Below are 16,313 nucleotides of genomic sequence, written 5' to 3'. Positions count from 1 at the left end.
TTCCTCTTTAGCTTTTATTCTTCAAAGCCAAATAAGTACTACAGCTGTTTTCTGCTAAACTCTTCCTACACCCCTCAACTGTTTCAGCTAAAACAGGCAACATCACCTCAAGAGAAGTCAGTTTGTCCAGCAAATAACCAGGCATCAAAATTTAGTATTAGGCAACCCTTGGCTTTTGACCTTAAATAATTCAATAAAAATCCCCCAAAATCCCAGAGAACAGAATTCAGAATATTTTCTGATCTTTGTGAGAGATACTCGCTCTAGTACTGCACTTCATTTCTCCAGTCATGGTTATGCCAGGCAGGACCTTCAATGCAAAAACCCTGTCATGTCAGGAAGACACAGAAGGCATTTGACTCAAAGTGCAGATTGACAAGAACAGGATCATGAAAGGAAGGAAGCAAGACTTGGCTAGGCAGAGAAACAGAATCCTGCTTGTCCTCCCCTGTCCCTTCCCCTGGCAGGGTTCTCTCATCACTCTGACACTCCTTAGACAAAGCCAGCTGATTCCATCTACATATAGCTGGGAGAGGTGCTTGTGAGGCATCTGCAGTGGGAGAAAGCAGATCCCAAATGAAGTAAGCAGGAAGAAAGATTGTCCAAATGGAAAAACAATGGCTAAATACATATTCAGGTCCAAGATCCTTGCCACTTCAACAAAATTGTCTTCCAGAAAAATGTAGAATTAGATGGAAAATGGCACCATGACTGGTAAATACCATTTTTCTATCCTGTCCCCTACTTTAGAGAGTCAACTCTACCTTAAAAAAGGCTGGATGATTAAAGATTCCACTGTATGGTAAGGAATACAGCAGAAGAGCTCAACAACAATGCCAGAGCAAGCGTTGACTAAACATATGGCAGAAAGCCATGTATTCCAATACAAGAACAGGATACAGATGATGGCAATGTTAATAATAAAATAATAATAATATAATTATTCATTATGCAAGTACCATTCATCCTGAAAGCAGTATAGTGTTTTTCTTTTAAAAGTAAATATATCATCCTGTAAAGGTAAGAATTCTGTGTACATAAAGGGACTCAAGATTAAAATGAACAATCCTCATGATGGTAACCCTCAGTTTCAAGTGTTTGACTCTAGCAGCTCACCAGTACTTAGCAGAGAAGGGTAAACAATACAAGCCTTTTAGACACTGCTTCCAGCTGCCAGGAACATGAATGAAGACATATGTCTGATGTCATAATGTCATAGTGAGACAAATATCCAGGCTGTTTTACAGCCAGAACAGCAGCTATGTGTTTCAGTGACTTTCCTAAATCAGGCTGTCTTTCAAATGATTAGCATAAAAACTCATTTATCATTCAGGCTAATTAGGCAATAAATGAACTTTAAAAATTACACCTGAGGAGACTGTAAAATGAATTAAGTGGGCCAGGTCAAACTTACTGTCTTATATCTTGAAGGTTTGGGGCTGAACCACCCAATCTAGATTACTACAAGACTACAAACCAATTTTGTATCACATGATTACACTGTCTACAGGTAAGCTGCAACTACTGATGTGATTCTGAAGCCTGGGTATAAAGGTCTTTCAGAGGCATCACTAATGCCACAAGAAGATGTACAGCAGCACCCTTTTGAGTTAGTTTTAATTTACAGAAGTCTCAACCTCCTTCCCTTCCCCTTGAGAGCTATCAATCACAGCCCTACAACAGAATTCACATTAGTCCCCATCAAAATCCAACTAAGTGCTCCACTCCTCAGAAGAAATACCTGAACATAGTCTTGATATTAAGCTATTTTGTTCCAAAGATGTAACTTGAATGATCATTAAAAAAAAAAAAAAATGAAATCCTGATTAAAGCTAACCCACTGGCTCAAAATCATGTTTAGAAGCTTTATATTGTCGTCATCTTCATCCCGTGCTGGCCTATTTTAGTGCTAATCTCATGTCCCCAAATGAAAACTATCATTCAAACAGAAAGCCATGCAAAGAGAAAAAAAAAAAAGCACACAGTGGCTGAGCTATGGCTCATCCTTCCCACACCCTGTTCCTCCCGCAGCTGTGAAGACTCAGTACTCCAGCACAGCTGGTTTCAGGTGTACCACAGAGGTCAGAGAAGCTACAAACACTGTCAGGAGAGAAAAAAAATAAAAAAAATAAAAAAAAGCAAGCATGAATCCATGTCCAAAACAATGGCAAAACAGCAAGAAAAAAAAAAAACACAAACAAATAAATGCACACGACACCTGCACTAGATCGAAGTGTATTGTGCTTTGCCTCTGTCAAAACCCCAACCTACCCCAAGAGAAATCTCAATTCTATCTCCTGCAGGCTGATACCCTAGAAGAAACATACACTGCAAAATGTTTTAGCATTTCACCATGACCATGAAGACACCAAATGTTATATCTACAGTACAACAAAAGCACTGATAAATCACCATCACTGCCTCCTGCAGAAGTACAAAGGGTACCAAATTTCTGTCTTCAAGGCACAGCTACAAGGTCCTGCCTTACCACTGACTCCATATTTAGGGAAGTAGGTAGAAGCTCCTGTCCACATCTTGTATTGTGGAGGTTGGAGAGCAATAGGGAATCTGACCTAGCCCCTTACCCAGTGTTTTCCCACCACACAAGTAATGGGTTTTTCAGATCACATTCTGTAGCACTGAGTTAACCCTATGCAAAGCCAGAAGAGTTTTGGCATATCTGCAACCTGGCACTAATTCACAACTAAACCTGAATAAGATTCCACCAGACCAGGAGAAAAATACAGCTTAATTCCAGAGATTTGCTCTGCACAAGAAAGTGAAGACCATATTGAAGAGCATGCAGTACAAGTTACTCCCAGGAGTAGATGACCATTTCCCATTACCAGAAGCAGGGCACCAGCATACTAATAATTTGCAGGTGTTATCAGGAAACTTTAATAACAACAAATTTTTCCACTAGACTGCTACAGAGACTGGTTATATTTAACACTGAAGCTGGCTTTAAAAATAATTCAGCTCATTTTTTTTCCACTTTCAAACTCACAACTTTCTGGAACACTGTCACAGAATCAGGTGTCAGAACACACTAATTATCAGCCTGAGCCTGTTAGAGTTTAACTTTTACTGAAATTATTTGCTCTATTGCAACATTCCAAATCCCCCCAGGCACTTTTTACTCTCTGTCAAAAATCACAGAATCACCATTCAAAAAAAGACAGGCAGGAATATTGGTCTGAATAAAAATTAGCTTTTCCCCTCCCTCTCAGGCAATTTTGCTTAGTAGGCCTAAAAAATAAATAAAAAGCCATCGGGGAGTAGGGAGAGGCACACTATAGCTCCTCTCAACTCTAACATGCAGCACCATTTTCCTGAAGTGCATTGCAGGCACCACCCAACAGAGCACAGAGGTTGGCTCTACACATCAGTAGGAGAGGGAAGGGACACCAACAGTTCCCCCAGCTTTAAACAGGGCTGGATTTCTGACCATTGACCACGACCTCCTTTCTAAGCCATCCCCATCTCTGAAGCACCTAAGCCTATTCTGCAGCAACTACCTGGAGTTCCTGTCAGTGGTTTCACAGTGGTCAAGCAGAGTCATCCAAGAGCTGCTGGCCATCAGCATGCAGCAAAATTAATTATGTGGAACAATCTATAAACACAGGGTAAGACAAATATTTACAGAAGTAAGACTAGTGCTGGTCAACTCCTACCTTACACTTAGGGCAAAAAATGCTAACAGAGCACAAATGTGGTTCTTCAGCTATCCCAACAATTTGAAATTTTAACATTATGCAACATTAGCTAAAGTCCTGAACATGAAATATCTACACTGTAAACGTGACTACCAGTTTATAAAGAGGAACAGGCCACAGAACATTTGCAGAAATAGCTGATGGGTTCTTTCCCTTATCTACCAGGGAATACTTTACACAAAACTCAGAAACTGAACATTATGTTCTTGGAGGTAAAATGCAACTTATCATTTGAGGAACTGAACTAATAGGTTAATGAACCAGTGCTGCAGGGATAAGTACTCTGAAGAAAGTCTCTTAGGACCAAACTTGGTCTAGGCTACTGAGAATTTGCATAGATCAAGACAAGGGCCTTACTGACAATTACAACAGTGCACAAAATTTACAGGAGCAGAGCTCCTCGGACTTGAGCAGAGCAGGTGCAAGTTTTCCAAGACCTTTACTGCATCCCTGAAACAGGGCATAATACAGTCCAATAGCAACAATAATCCCCTACAGAGCAAAATGGCTTTTGGGTTTACCAAATTCTCCGACACCCTGAGCAGCATGGTTACTACTGTGTAAGTGGAGAAGATATGAGAACCTTAAAAATGGTTCTGTACACATATAATATGCTGAAAGACACAGCTGCTGGAGTTTCACAATTCTGTCACTATTTTTGCACACCTTGTGGGAAACAAGTAGCTCTTCCCTCCGCTCCTTACAATATGTAGAGAAAATATTATGTGCAACTACCTCCACGTACAACCTATTTCATATATGCTGTCAGGGGCATCTGTGAAAAAAAAAACAAAGACAAAATTGTACTGATCAGATCTGTAGAGGAGTGAAAGGTCTCAGTGCTAGCATTGCTCACTTATCTCTGCTAAAAGGTATTAAAAGCAGCTAAAAATAATATAAATATTTCCCCAATATTAAGTTTTCTATGAGAGCAAATGCTGCCATTTCAGAGATATTCCACAATTCAAAAATGGAAGGGAAAACAAATCAACAAGTGCATTTATAAAGAGAAAAAACAATGCTTCCAATGCAAGTCTCCTCTTAAGAGCAGGTGCTTTGGAAAGAAGTTTTTGAACATACATTTTACAACTACAGCATTTTCGTGACTAGTGACAGCATGAAGAATGAAAGCTGCAGTCTCAGAAACAACACTCACAGCTGGCAAATGGCAACAACAGAAGAGTGGACCACTGGACTATGAAGAACTTGCATTTCTTCTGGAAAACTTGGGGCAGCCACTCAGATACATGAAGTATTCATAACAGCACATTTTTTTTTCAAGAAGAACAGAACAACTTGCAAAAAATGAGTGCAATTCCATTAGACAACTGCATCTCCTCTCTTTTTTACTGACTTTGAATTATCTGCAACAATGCAATCCCAACCAGTAAACCTAACTGAAACATGGCTTCTTTGGAGAGGATGGACTGGTTTTGTTTTAGACACACACAACTCTCCCATTGTGCCACAGTGTCAGAGCTCAATTTTCCAAGGCTGTGTTCATTTGTTCTATAGCAGTCACCAGCCTTTCAAACCAGAATCGAAAAGCAACTGTAGGATGTCACACCCTGTGTCTCCTGCAAAATAGATCTAATTTTCCATTACAAACTGGTAATTGTTCCTGGGCAGGGGGAGGGAGAGAGGGAGAGAGAGACTAAGAAAGGCAGCTTTTGTACTATCTACCAGATTTTTCTTCTATTTCTACCACCCTCCTTCCTACAATTCTACAAGCTGAACGACAGCCAGATAAATCAACAAAAGTATTTTTCAGTGAAATAAGACAATAAAAGATCTGAGAAGTTTCATAATACGGTTCAATTTCACTGTTCAATTACATCATTAAACACAAGCACATATAATTACCTTTAAGAACTCACTAATCGGTTTAAAATGCACATCTTAGAAGATACTAAGAGAAATAGCTTTCAGAATGTTGCACTGTAGCACTCAATGAAACAGGAAATGAGGAACAAAGAAAGGAATTTCATAGATTCCAGATGTACTCTTAACACCAGCTGGGAAACACAAGCAAGAATAAACTCCAGCCTTGTAAAAAGCTACCACTAACTGTTTTCTTCTAGAGTTCTTGAACAAAAGTAAGTAGCTGTAAACAATTTGTAAACAGAAATATTTTTAGAAGGAATTGGAAACAGTAATAAACTTCTTCCCTTCCCTCCTATTTTAAGGAGTTTAAAACTCAGCTACCAGTTAATCTGGTTTTTTGAGTTGCTTTTTTTAAGCATAAGAAATCTGTATAAAGTCATAACAGAAGCACAACCGTAAATGAAGTATTTCAAGTTGTCCATTTTCCAATACTTGGAATACTAAAGCTGAATGAAACTCAAAAGCAAGGAAAATTTTAAAAACAGTAAAGTTGATTTATACTATATGCCTTCCATGCAAGTGGAACTGACTAGAATTTAAATTTGCAAATAGCTATAAAATGAGTTATCAGTCACTTAAAATTTTTATTCCTACATCTATAAATTAAAAAAAAAAAACACACTCCAGATTAAAAATCCTGGAAATAAAACTCCTACACAAGTTCAAACATCCTTCTGCTCCCTGTGTAACATAAGATCTCCTATGTTTCATTTTCCTTTTTTTGAAACACAAACTCGGGCCTTTCAATGCAAACTTCTTCTAAATGGATTTTGAAACCTCTCAGTAACAAGTTTAGAGACAAACAGACAAGCATATTTCCTCCCAAAGTCACTGCAACATATGATAAGAAAGCTTAAGCATGAAGCACTCATCTTATGAAACACAGATCTGTGTCCCCCTCCTCCCCTCATCACAGAAATGGGTTTTCTTCCCAGCTTTGAGACTTTTCATTCATTTGTTGCACATGGAAGAATTGAGACATGTCATCTAACATTCATCCACCTACTAGCAGCATATAAACGTACTTTAATATTTATGCAAATTCAACATTGCATCAAATGTTCAAATCTACCAGCCGTTCTTAAGTAAGTGAAACCCCCTTACCTTCACATCACCCTAATCCATTTCAGTCAATGGCCATGCAGTCACAGCTACTACGCACCTCAGCAACAGGGAACAGCAAGATTCACTTGTTGGGCTAATGAAGGGAGCTTCATTTGCCCCAGTGCTCCCTGAGAGGTAATAACACACAAATGCACAAGTCTCTAGTGAAGTAGGAAGAAATGATAATACTTTAGAGGTCTGGAATGAAGACTGAACAGCAGAAACATTACTATCAGAAGCCTCAAAAGTCTTCAACGTTTGTGTTCTTCCTTCAAAAATACAGATACACTATATTTTTTTTCCTTTCAGGCAGAAGGGGAAAAAAAAAACAAACAGCCCTCAAAGACCACAAACTTGCTACTGAATATATGAAGTGTTTTACAGTTGGCAATGATCCATTAAAATTTGAGGAAGGACAACAGGGGGAAAATATTCCAGTTCTCCATAGTTTTGAAGCTTCATATCACATTTTGCAAAACTTTCACCCAGAAAGTCTTCTATAGGAGGAAAACAACATGTGAAGTTTCAGGGAAGTTCCTTTCCCCCTGGTAGAGGTTAGGATGGGAGAGGAAGGAAGTTAGATTTGCTTTGTTTTTACTCCAAAACAAAGCTTTTATTTGGGTCCTAAGTTCAGTCACCACACTGAAAAAAATCAGACACTACTAAAGGACATTTCATAAGGTTTAACAAATGTCAGTAAAATCAGAAGGTTAGAATGGGCAAGCCCACAATCAACTTTTCAATTCAATAAAATATAACCTGTTATTAACTCCAGGATTGAGCTTTTCCTTGGTGTAACCACAAAACACATAAGCCTCCAGTACTAGAAAATTTTAAAGCACAGCATTAAGACTTACTAATGCATGTTTTGACTATTAATATAAGCCTTAGGTGATTTGCTCCCCAGAAGTATTAATGGTCCACTAGCACACACATTAATTTTCCTTTGACATATTTGGCTGAACATTTGTTGGTCAGATCAACATGGGCAAGACAACTGTCTGATATTTGCATCTTTTATAGTATGCAGCCAAGTCCAAAAGCCTCTGATTTTATTCTAGGCTTCTTGCTCTCACAAGAGCTAGCTATAAGATTTATTCCCCAAACACATCCGCTTGCAAAGTACATTGTAACAAAATGAGAAATGTTAAGTACTCCTTAACAACACAAAGTGGATTTTACCTCATCCTTTCCCCCTCTACCTCCTCCAAGAAAAAAAAAATTGCTACATGAGATACTCAAAGACTTAATTCAACTCTCACAGAAGTGCAATTACTGGCTTTAACAGAATTATTCCTAATTTACACTCCTGTAATGGAGATCAGTCAGCAAGAAAGGATAGAGGGAATTTTAACCTGATTAATATTATCAAAGGTATTTCTGATGAAAGGTATTTTCTAATCTCGATAGGCAACACTGTCCAGTGTTTACATGAGATCTTCCTTAAATGGGAGCATCAGTGCAGTAAATGACTTCATATGATAACAGTGTTTGACAAAATAACTGCAGAAGTAGAAATCCTGCTCTGATGCAGAGAAAGGGGAGAACTCTTAGGCATAAATATGATAATCAACCTTAGTTGCCTCAGCTTTAAAAGACAAGTGGGTGATAGAGAAATGTGGCAGCCTGTGTGACTATTAATACTAACTAAAACACCTTAACTTTCATAAAGAGCTAGGGCACCTGAACCGAGTGTGAGATTCAAGTCGCTCTCAAGCATCTCAAGCAGAAGGTCAGAGATACAGATACATCAATTTGTCAGACAATTCTCTTGCCATTCTCTCTGGAGTTTTAACATTTATTCTCCAGAGCAGCTGACCAAGCTGGTGTGTACTGGCAACTAACAAATACAGCACCATCAAGAAAGCCTAGAGTAAGGAAAGGGAGAGAACTGAAGAGCAGAGAAGGAGTCAGGCAGTGCCATGATGCTGCCAGTACCCAGACATGAAAGCAAGGGATGCACCTGCTGTCCCCTCCCATTTCCCACACACGCACACTCCCAGTCAAGCTCTCAAACACTTGTCCAGGAACACCTCTGACAACCACTGGAGTGCACAGCTCACTAAAATGGAAAAAACTAAACCTGAAAAGTTGCATTCTTTGATTCTGCTTTGCAAATTGAATTGGATTTTCTTTCCTGTGAGCAGAGGAGCACCAGTCAACAGCAGGTGTACAAAGAGCACCTCATGGCTGGGAGCAACATGAGTAGGAAAAGACAAGATCTGCCTTCCCAACAGCACCGAGGTACTAATTTGGGTGAACATATCATGATTTCATGCTTTGGACTGCAGCTATCAAGCAGAATCAAAGCAATATGCACTACATAAAGAACAGCATCAGGCAGAACAAACACAAAAGAGAAGCTAATACTGGCATCTAACTAACCCTGCAATTTCACAACTAAAGATCTGGTTTTAGCCAATTATAGTAAAATAGTAAAAAAAAATACAAAAAACATTCATCAGTCTGAAGAGAAATTCAAGGCAACGAAGTTTTCAAAAGCATTTTCTGGAAAACTGAGAAAGATATCCAGCACTTACATGTCCTTATGTAAGAGCATTTAGTACTCTGACCACGAGACAATCACTTGCATGAAGAGACAAGAAAATACTTCTCATGAGACAGATTAAACAACAGTTTTTTTTCAAATGTACCAACTCCAGAAGAAGACCCAAAAATGTAACAAGATTGCATATTGACATTAGAGGTCCTGAGCAGGTCTGTTTAACAGATTCACTCTACACACTCTAAAAACCAAAACACATGGGTTTCCACTCATATATGAATGCTTCTCTACTTAAAAGAAAGTAAGGCTGTAGATGGAATGCTATAGAATTTGATTCTCAGGCTGGCAGCCCCAAACACAAGCATCTTCTATTTCTTCAAAACTACATTATCTGCAACATTTTCCACTGCTACCTCTGTTTCCTCCTCTCACTTGCAGAAAATATGGTCTTGTTCCAGCCATGGCTGTTCTTGACAGTCCATAAACATCCATGGCATTCTGCCTCTAGAAACAGCACACTGAAGATAAGCTGGTCAGAACACAACCACCACATCAAGCAATTTCAAATACTGAACCAGCAGTGACAAATCTGCATAATTCATTTTGCAACTTCCATGGCCTGTGAGACTCAAGCCTTAATGAGCATTGCTACAGTCAATCAATAAGAACGTTAAGTTGCCACTTTATTTTACCTATGCAACATCAGTTTAAGCTGTACTTGTTAACTTTTTAACGTGAAGAAAAGATCTTAAGAAGTCTTGAATATATTCAGGGTGAGATGCAAATAGCTTTTCCTCCTTTCTTTACTTCTTGGTCCTCTAACTTAGAAACACCGGAAAAAAAACATTGTTATCTTTATAAAAAACATTTCACACTTCCTAAATAATAATTTTCCATTTTTTTATAAATATATATATATAGTGAGAGAGAAAGTATCTGGGAAAAATTCTCTCATTCTAAAAATATCTACTCCACAACCTTATGCCCCATTTAAAGGGGAATAAATCCTTTTACAGTATTATGCAATGAACATACTGAGTCGTAATTACTTCTACAAGTAACCACTTAAGGCACTAAATCCCAGAAGACAACATTAAAAGGGACATCTTCTAAAGATAAAATGGATTTCCCTGAACAACCTTAGTATTATTAGACTTAAGGAAGACCTTAAATTTGTCAGGGACAAGGTAAGTTTCTTTTTACCTGGGAAACACAGAGACATCTCTCAAACATTTATTCCATTCCAAGTTTAATGGTGGAAGCTTGTAAATGCCTTCTCTTGGCAACTGACCTGCTTAAACACCAGTAAACTAGCACTTAACTAAGTACTCTGCCTGACTTCACCCAAGACTCTCAGTTTCACAAGTTCAACTGCTTTCACCATGTCTTAAAACTATATAGCTCTCCATTATTTAGTAAAGAAGGCACAATAAGAGGCAAAGAGATGGCATATCTACAGACCAATCATCCTCATTTTATCAACTGGACATAAACAAGGTCTTACAGTTCCTGGAAAATGGGGTGAGTTTAGAACAGGGTAAGCTGTGTGTGAAGCACCAACCTACATCAGGTAGGAGCCAACTTTCATCACAAATAGTTCACTGCTTCATGATTCTGCTGACACTTAGTTCTAAGGATAGCTTATGCCAGTGGAATTCCCACATTTTAGACTAAGGCCTCAACATCCTGTAACCACAAAATGGCCCTTTTAAAAGATGATAAAAGAAAGATTCAGAAGTTCATGAATGTCCTAAATTGCAACAAGCACTCACAGTGCACAAGTGGATTGTTATTAACTGTCAGCTCAAAAGTACAATGAGCAAAGGGTCCTCCTCATTATATTACAGACCCAGTAAGCTCTCAGTGTGCAACATCCTCCTGTCCCAAATACTACTTTCAAACTATTGGACAGAAATATAACAAGCTCTACTACTGCTAGAAAAAGTACTATTTTAAAGCAGAGTCAAATGCCCCTAAGTATAACAGTACTAGATTTTAGAGACATGAAAAGCTTACTAATGTGAAAATTCACAAATGAACTGTTTCTTTAGATTTTTCAAGTATAAACAATTTCACAAAGGAAAATCTGGCAGCAGGTTCTCTGCTAGCCAGCATACAGCTTTCAAGAACAGACATGCTAAACATAAGCTTTTATTTTTTTAGCTGAAAGTTTAATAGTTGATGCCATTTAAGGAGAAAAAAAGTAGCAATTAAGTACACCATATTTATTAAATATTAACAGTACAACAAAAGTCATGTTGTCAAGCAGAAGGACTCTTTGTAGTTTTTCCAGCCAATCATCAGCCATAGAGCCTTGTGTTGTTTCCTTTCAGGTTTTGAAACACTGACTCATGGAAATATCAGCACTGCACACTTCCTCAAAGTGGCAATCTTATAGGAAGTGTTTGTTTAGTCTTACATGACACATTGTTTTGTTTATGTATAAGGGATTCCGGTAAAAATAATTTTCAATTAAGGAAAAAAAAGACATAAGCACAATGGTTTCAGTTAGGGGAAGCCAAAATAAATCAATTTCAACTAGACATCCGAACAGCACATTCGTTAACACAAGTACTACTTTTTTCTTTCTACTGTACATTACTTCCTTGCAACATGAGCAGAAGTTGCCAGGCATTAACTTCTTTCAAATTCAACTAACCGCAAAAGAAACTGGACAAGAGGTAGCACAATAACAACTCCCCTTAACACTGGTACCCACATTGACAGTTCACATTGCTGCTCCACAACTTCAGCATCTCAATGAGACATGTTTAGGAGGTGCCACACCACTGTCAGTTCAACTGAGTGAGGCAAACACACAGCTTCCTACAAAGTTTAACTGTTTCAACACTTTCAGAAAAGGAGACAGATGGCTCAAGCTAAAGCCAAGCATGACTAGAAACAACACTCCTCAGAACATGGATGCACTCAGGAGATCCAGAATGTAGTAACACATCTACCTTAATATGGCTGATTCCATGCAGCCTATCAGTCCCAAAAGAACAAGTTATACAAGCAGAAGAAAATGCCTTCATTTACCTACAGTTTCTTGGAAATACAGGAAAAGCCAGCCATAGCAGTACACAACATTAGGGCATTCAAACATCTCTAGGCTACAGATGTTCTGCACAGCCAGAAGCCTCCCAGCCGCATCTCCTTCCCCATTAAAAGAGAAATGCCAACATGGGTGTCCACTCTGTTTGCACTGATTCCTCAATGAAGCAATCATACATTTCATCCAGTTTATTCTAAGGCACACCTGTATATCAGTGTCCCCATTCATGATTTGCCAGCAGAGGTGCTACAGAGAAGGAAATGTCTTATCAGATCAAACACAGAATATCTGAAATTCAGAGATCAGACAGAGCTTGGCTATGAAACAATCTCCCAAAGAACAGAACTGACCATTTCCTCAGCATGATAAATCAAAGCAAATCATCATGGAAAATGACTTAGCTTTTTGCCCTAAAATAACTTTTCTCTTAACCTATTAATTGAAAGATTAAAGCTTCCTGTCACTAGAAAAGAGCAAAAACTACAAGATATTCATGAATGGGAACTGCTAAAAGAAATGTACTATTGGGAATAGCTGAAAAAAGTAGCGTCCCTCCAGTGTTCACCATTCTTTCAGTGGTGCAACAGGATCAGGAGAAATGGCCATAAACAGAAACACAGTTAAGTTCCACCTCAACATGAAGAACTTCTTCACATTGAGGGTGGCAGAGAGTGCACTGGAACATGTTGCCCAGCAAGGTCATTGAGTCTCCCTCTCTGGAGACATTCAGAAACCACCCAGACACTTTGCTGTACAACCCATGCTAGGTGACCCTGCCTTGGCAGGGGGTTTGCAGTAGATGACACCCAGAGATCCCTTCCGACCCCAACAACTCTGTGAGTCTGCGACCTCCCTCCAGATCCAGTCTCACAGGACTTTTTGTAGGGAGCCGACAAGCTCCAGATACAAATTCTAGAAGATTAGGATTGCTTTACGAGGCCAATCTGACCAGGAATACTTCCTCAACCCATCAAAGCAATCCGGGCACTTCCTATTTTTGTGCAAAGTTCCCAAGAGACGCTCAGCTCCAGAGAGGAGAGTGACTTCGGAGCGGCGGAGAGCGGCGGAGCCGCCGGGCCGCGGGCAGGCGGAAGCGCTCGGCTCCGCCCCCTGCCGGGCAGCGGCGGAACGGCGGCGCAGCGCCGGGCATTGTCCTCAACATCCTCCGGGAAACACCTTCCGCCCCGACGGCACCAGCACGGGATGCTCGCGCCTCCTCCTCCCGCTATCCAGCCTAAAAACCAGCGGGGACCCTTGCTGCAGTTCTGCAGTAATCACGTGCTTAGCTCTGACAGGGGCTCCGCTCCTGACAGCTGAAGCCAGCAGCAGGATTAACTTTACTCCGCGACATGATGAGATTCACCTCAAGACTTTTGCAGCTGTTATTGTATTCCATCTCCTCAGCAGTTAAAAGAAATTCTCATACTCTCGTGACTTCAATCATTCAGGTATAAGATCATCACTGTTTTTTTCCTCAAGAAAACCCCAACTAATCAAACACAAACAACTTAGCCACAAGTCATCATCCTATATGCAGGATGTGTTCTTAGCCCTTTTACTAAAAAATCACCAGATAGAAACAACTTGCAATATCATCACTTGCATGATGTCCGGATCTCTCTCTTATTTTCCCCTCCTCTTTTTTGAGAGGAGACAGAGAGCAAGTCTCTGTAGTCTTCCTGAATCTCTTTTCTGGATGTATATGAGAACATAAACACATAATTTTTGCTTTATATGATAGAATTTTAAACTCTTAAAAACTGCTATCACTAAATTACCTGTTGACAATTAACAAGGAAACGATCCTAGCAGTGGTCTCTTTGAAATGCTAATCCTACTGTCCAATAATGAGATTTTCTACGTAATTTCACATTTCAGTTTCATCTACCACACCAATTGGTGGCTGCAAATTTGCTTCCGAGCGCAAGGAAACGCAAAGGGATATTTTTCAAGAGCTTTATTAGGAAGCCACACGCCCTCGGTACCCACCGCTGTGAGCGCGGCGCTGAACTTCGCCACTTCCCCTGCAGCTCGCAGCCCCCGCGCCCCATCCCGAGAGGAGAACCGCTCGCTCGACATGTGGGACTGATTGTCTTACGGAAACGAGGGATTTCCCTCCCAGCCGGCACACTCAGAACCCGACCAGGGAGAGTTTAATCCGCTCGCTGACATCTGTCGCTTACTTTCTAATAATGTGGTTTGGAACTCGCTCAACAGAAGAGGAGCGAATCTCCAAAAGCGCGAGTCGGAGAAGCCCTGAGGAGGCGGCAGCAGCCCCTGCCTGTCCCCCTCGCCGAGGGAAGGGGCTGACACAGCGGCTCCTGAGCACAGACAGCCGCTTTTGGGCCGGCTTCACACCAGCTCTGCCAGCGACACACAGCGCTGAGACTCGGCGGCCGCCTCCAAACTTTCAGAGAGCAGCTTCGCAACAAAAATGAAAAAGAAAAAAAAAACTAACAAAAAAAAAAAAAAAAAAAACAAAAAAAAAAAAAAAAAAAAACTAAACAAAACCCGCGAAATCCGCGGAATACCCTGCGCCACCCGGCCTCCCGCCGGCGCCGCTCGCCTGCCGGACGCACGGCGCTGCCCGCCCGTCCCCGCGGCACCGGCCTGCCCCCAGGCACCGACCGCTCGCCCCGCGGAGCCCCGCGGAGCCCCCCCGGGCCGCGGGCACCGCCCGCCCCGCCGCCCCCCGCGCTCCACCGGCGGGACGCAGAGCGCAGGGCAGCGCCAAGGGGCGTTCCGCGCCGCGCCGCTCTCCGCTCCAGCGGGGGCTCCCTGCTCGCTGCCCCGCGCGCTCACCGATTTTAATCCTGACGCTCTGGAAGACCCGCAGCCCCTCTTCTTCCACCGCCATGGTGCTGCCGCCGCCGCTGCGCCTGACGTTCAGCAGTGCTGGAGCCCCGCCGCCGCGGAGGCGCGGGGACCGGGCAGGAGGAGGCAGGCGAGATGCTCCGCCGGACGGGAAGGAGGGAGGACGGCCGGGCGGCTCGGGACGCACCGCGACCGGGCTGGAGCGACGGAGCGGCCGCGCAGCCCAGCGGAGCGCGGCGCAGCGCCCGCCTCTCCCTCCGCGGCTGGCAGCGCCCGCCCCGCCGCCGCCCCCTCATTGGCCGGCGGGGCGGCGGCCGCGGCGCTCATTGGCCCGCTGCCCGCCGGGCGGGGGCGGCGCGGGGGGAGCGCGGCAACAGCTGGAGCGCGGCCGCCCCCCGCGGCCCGGCCCGGCCCGGCCCGGCCCCGCCGCGCCCTGCCGCGACCCCCGGGCGGCCGGGCAGGGCTGAGTAACGCCGTGGCCCCGCTCCAGTGCCCGTCCGGACCAGCCGCCGGCGTCATGGCGAGAGAGAGAGAGGGAGGGATGTGCAAGTCCTCTTTCCCACACAGCCATGAAGAGAGGGCTCTAGCGATGCTCCGAGTTGAAAGCCATTCATTAGCGAGGAAAAGAAGTCCCGTGTTAAATAAACAAACCCGTTTGGGCGCTGGGAGCAGGCCGGTCTGTCTCCTGGCTCCATTTGATCAGCGGCAAAGCTGGCTCTACCTGACTGCACGGAGAGAGCAGGGAATTCAGATTTCAGACTTGCATGATTACACATTAAACAGCAAGAAATAGGACCTGTGTCAGTGTTCAGTGCCAAACTTTGGATCTCGTAAAGTCAGTAATTGAAATAGGCCTTCCCTAAAGGTCTGGCAAAAGCAGAGCACAAGGTTCAGTAGAGGTCTACAGATTACATTCTTTTAAAAACTAAAGAATCAAATTATCTTTGATGCAGTCACAAGCCCCCTAAAGAGGCTTGGAACATCCCTATGCAGAACAGCCCAGGCACATCACAGTTCAACATGTCTGATAAGCACAACAAAATGCCCTTTCTCAAGCCTGCAATTAAAAAACAATTAAATACTTTCCTGTTCTAGCTCTAATTTCAGGAGTGATAGAAAGGCAAACTCACTGAGGACAATCTATACATATATTAAAAAGCTAGTAATGAAGGACAGCAAGAAATCAGAAGGCAAATCAGTCACATACAGTATGAAGTCTGTACCAAAGAGGTGC

The 16,313-nt window shown here is 42.2% G+C and overlaps 1 protein-coding gene across 1 annotated transcript in view; it reads right to left on the bottom strand.

The window, feature by feature from the left end:
* The window catches only part of RASA3 (RAS p21 protein activator 3), a 129,109-nt gene extending 113,815 nt beyond the window's left edge, over positions 1-15,294 (bottom strand). The window contains exon 1 of the mRNA XM_021545628.3: positions 15,068-15,294. Coding sequence (XP_021401303.1) covers positions 15,068-15,122 — 55 coding nt within the window. The 5' untranslated portion in view covers positions 15,123-15,294. The remainder of the gene's footprint in view (positions 1-15,067) is intronic.
* Positions 15,295-16,313: the final 1,019 nt, after the last annotated feature.

Source organism: Lonchura striata, chromosome 2 (genome assembly GCF_046129695.1).
Source record: "Lonchura striata isolate bLonStr1 chromosome 2, bLonStr1.mat, whole genome shotgun sequence".
NCBI classification, from domain to species: domain Eukaryota; kingdom Metazoa; phylum Chordata; class Aves; order Passeriformes; family Estrildidae; genus Lonchura; species Lonchura striata.
This window is presented reverse-complemented; position numbering and strand designations above follow the sequence as displayed.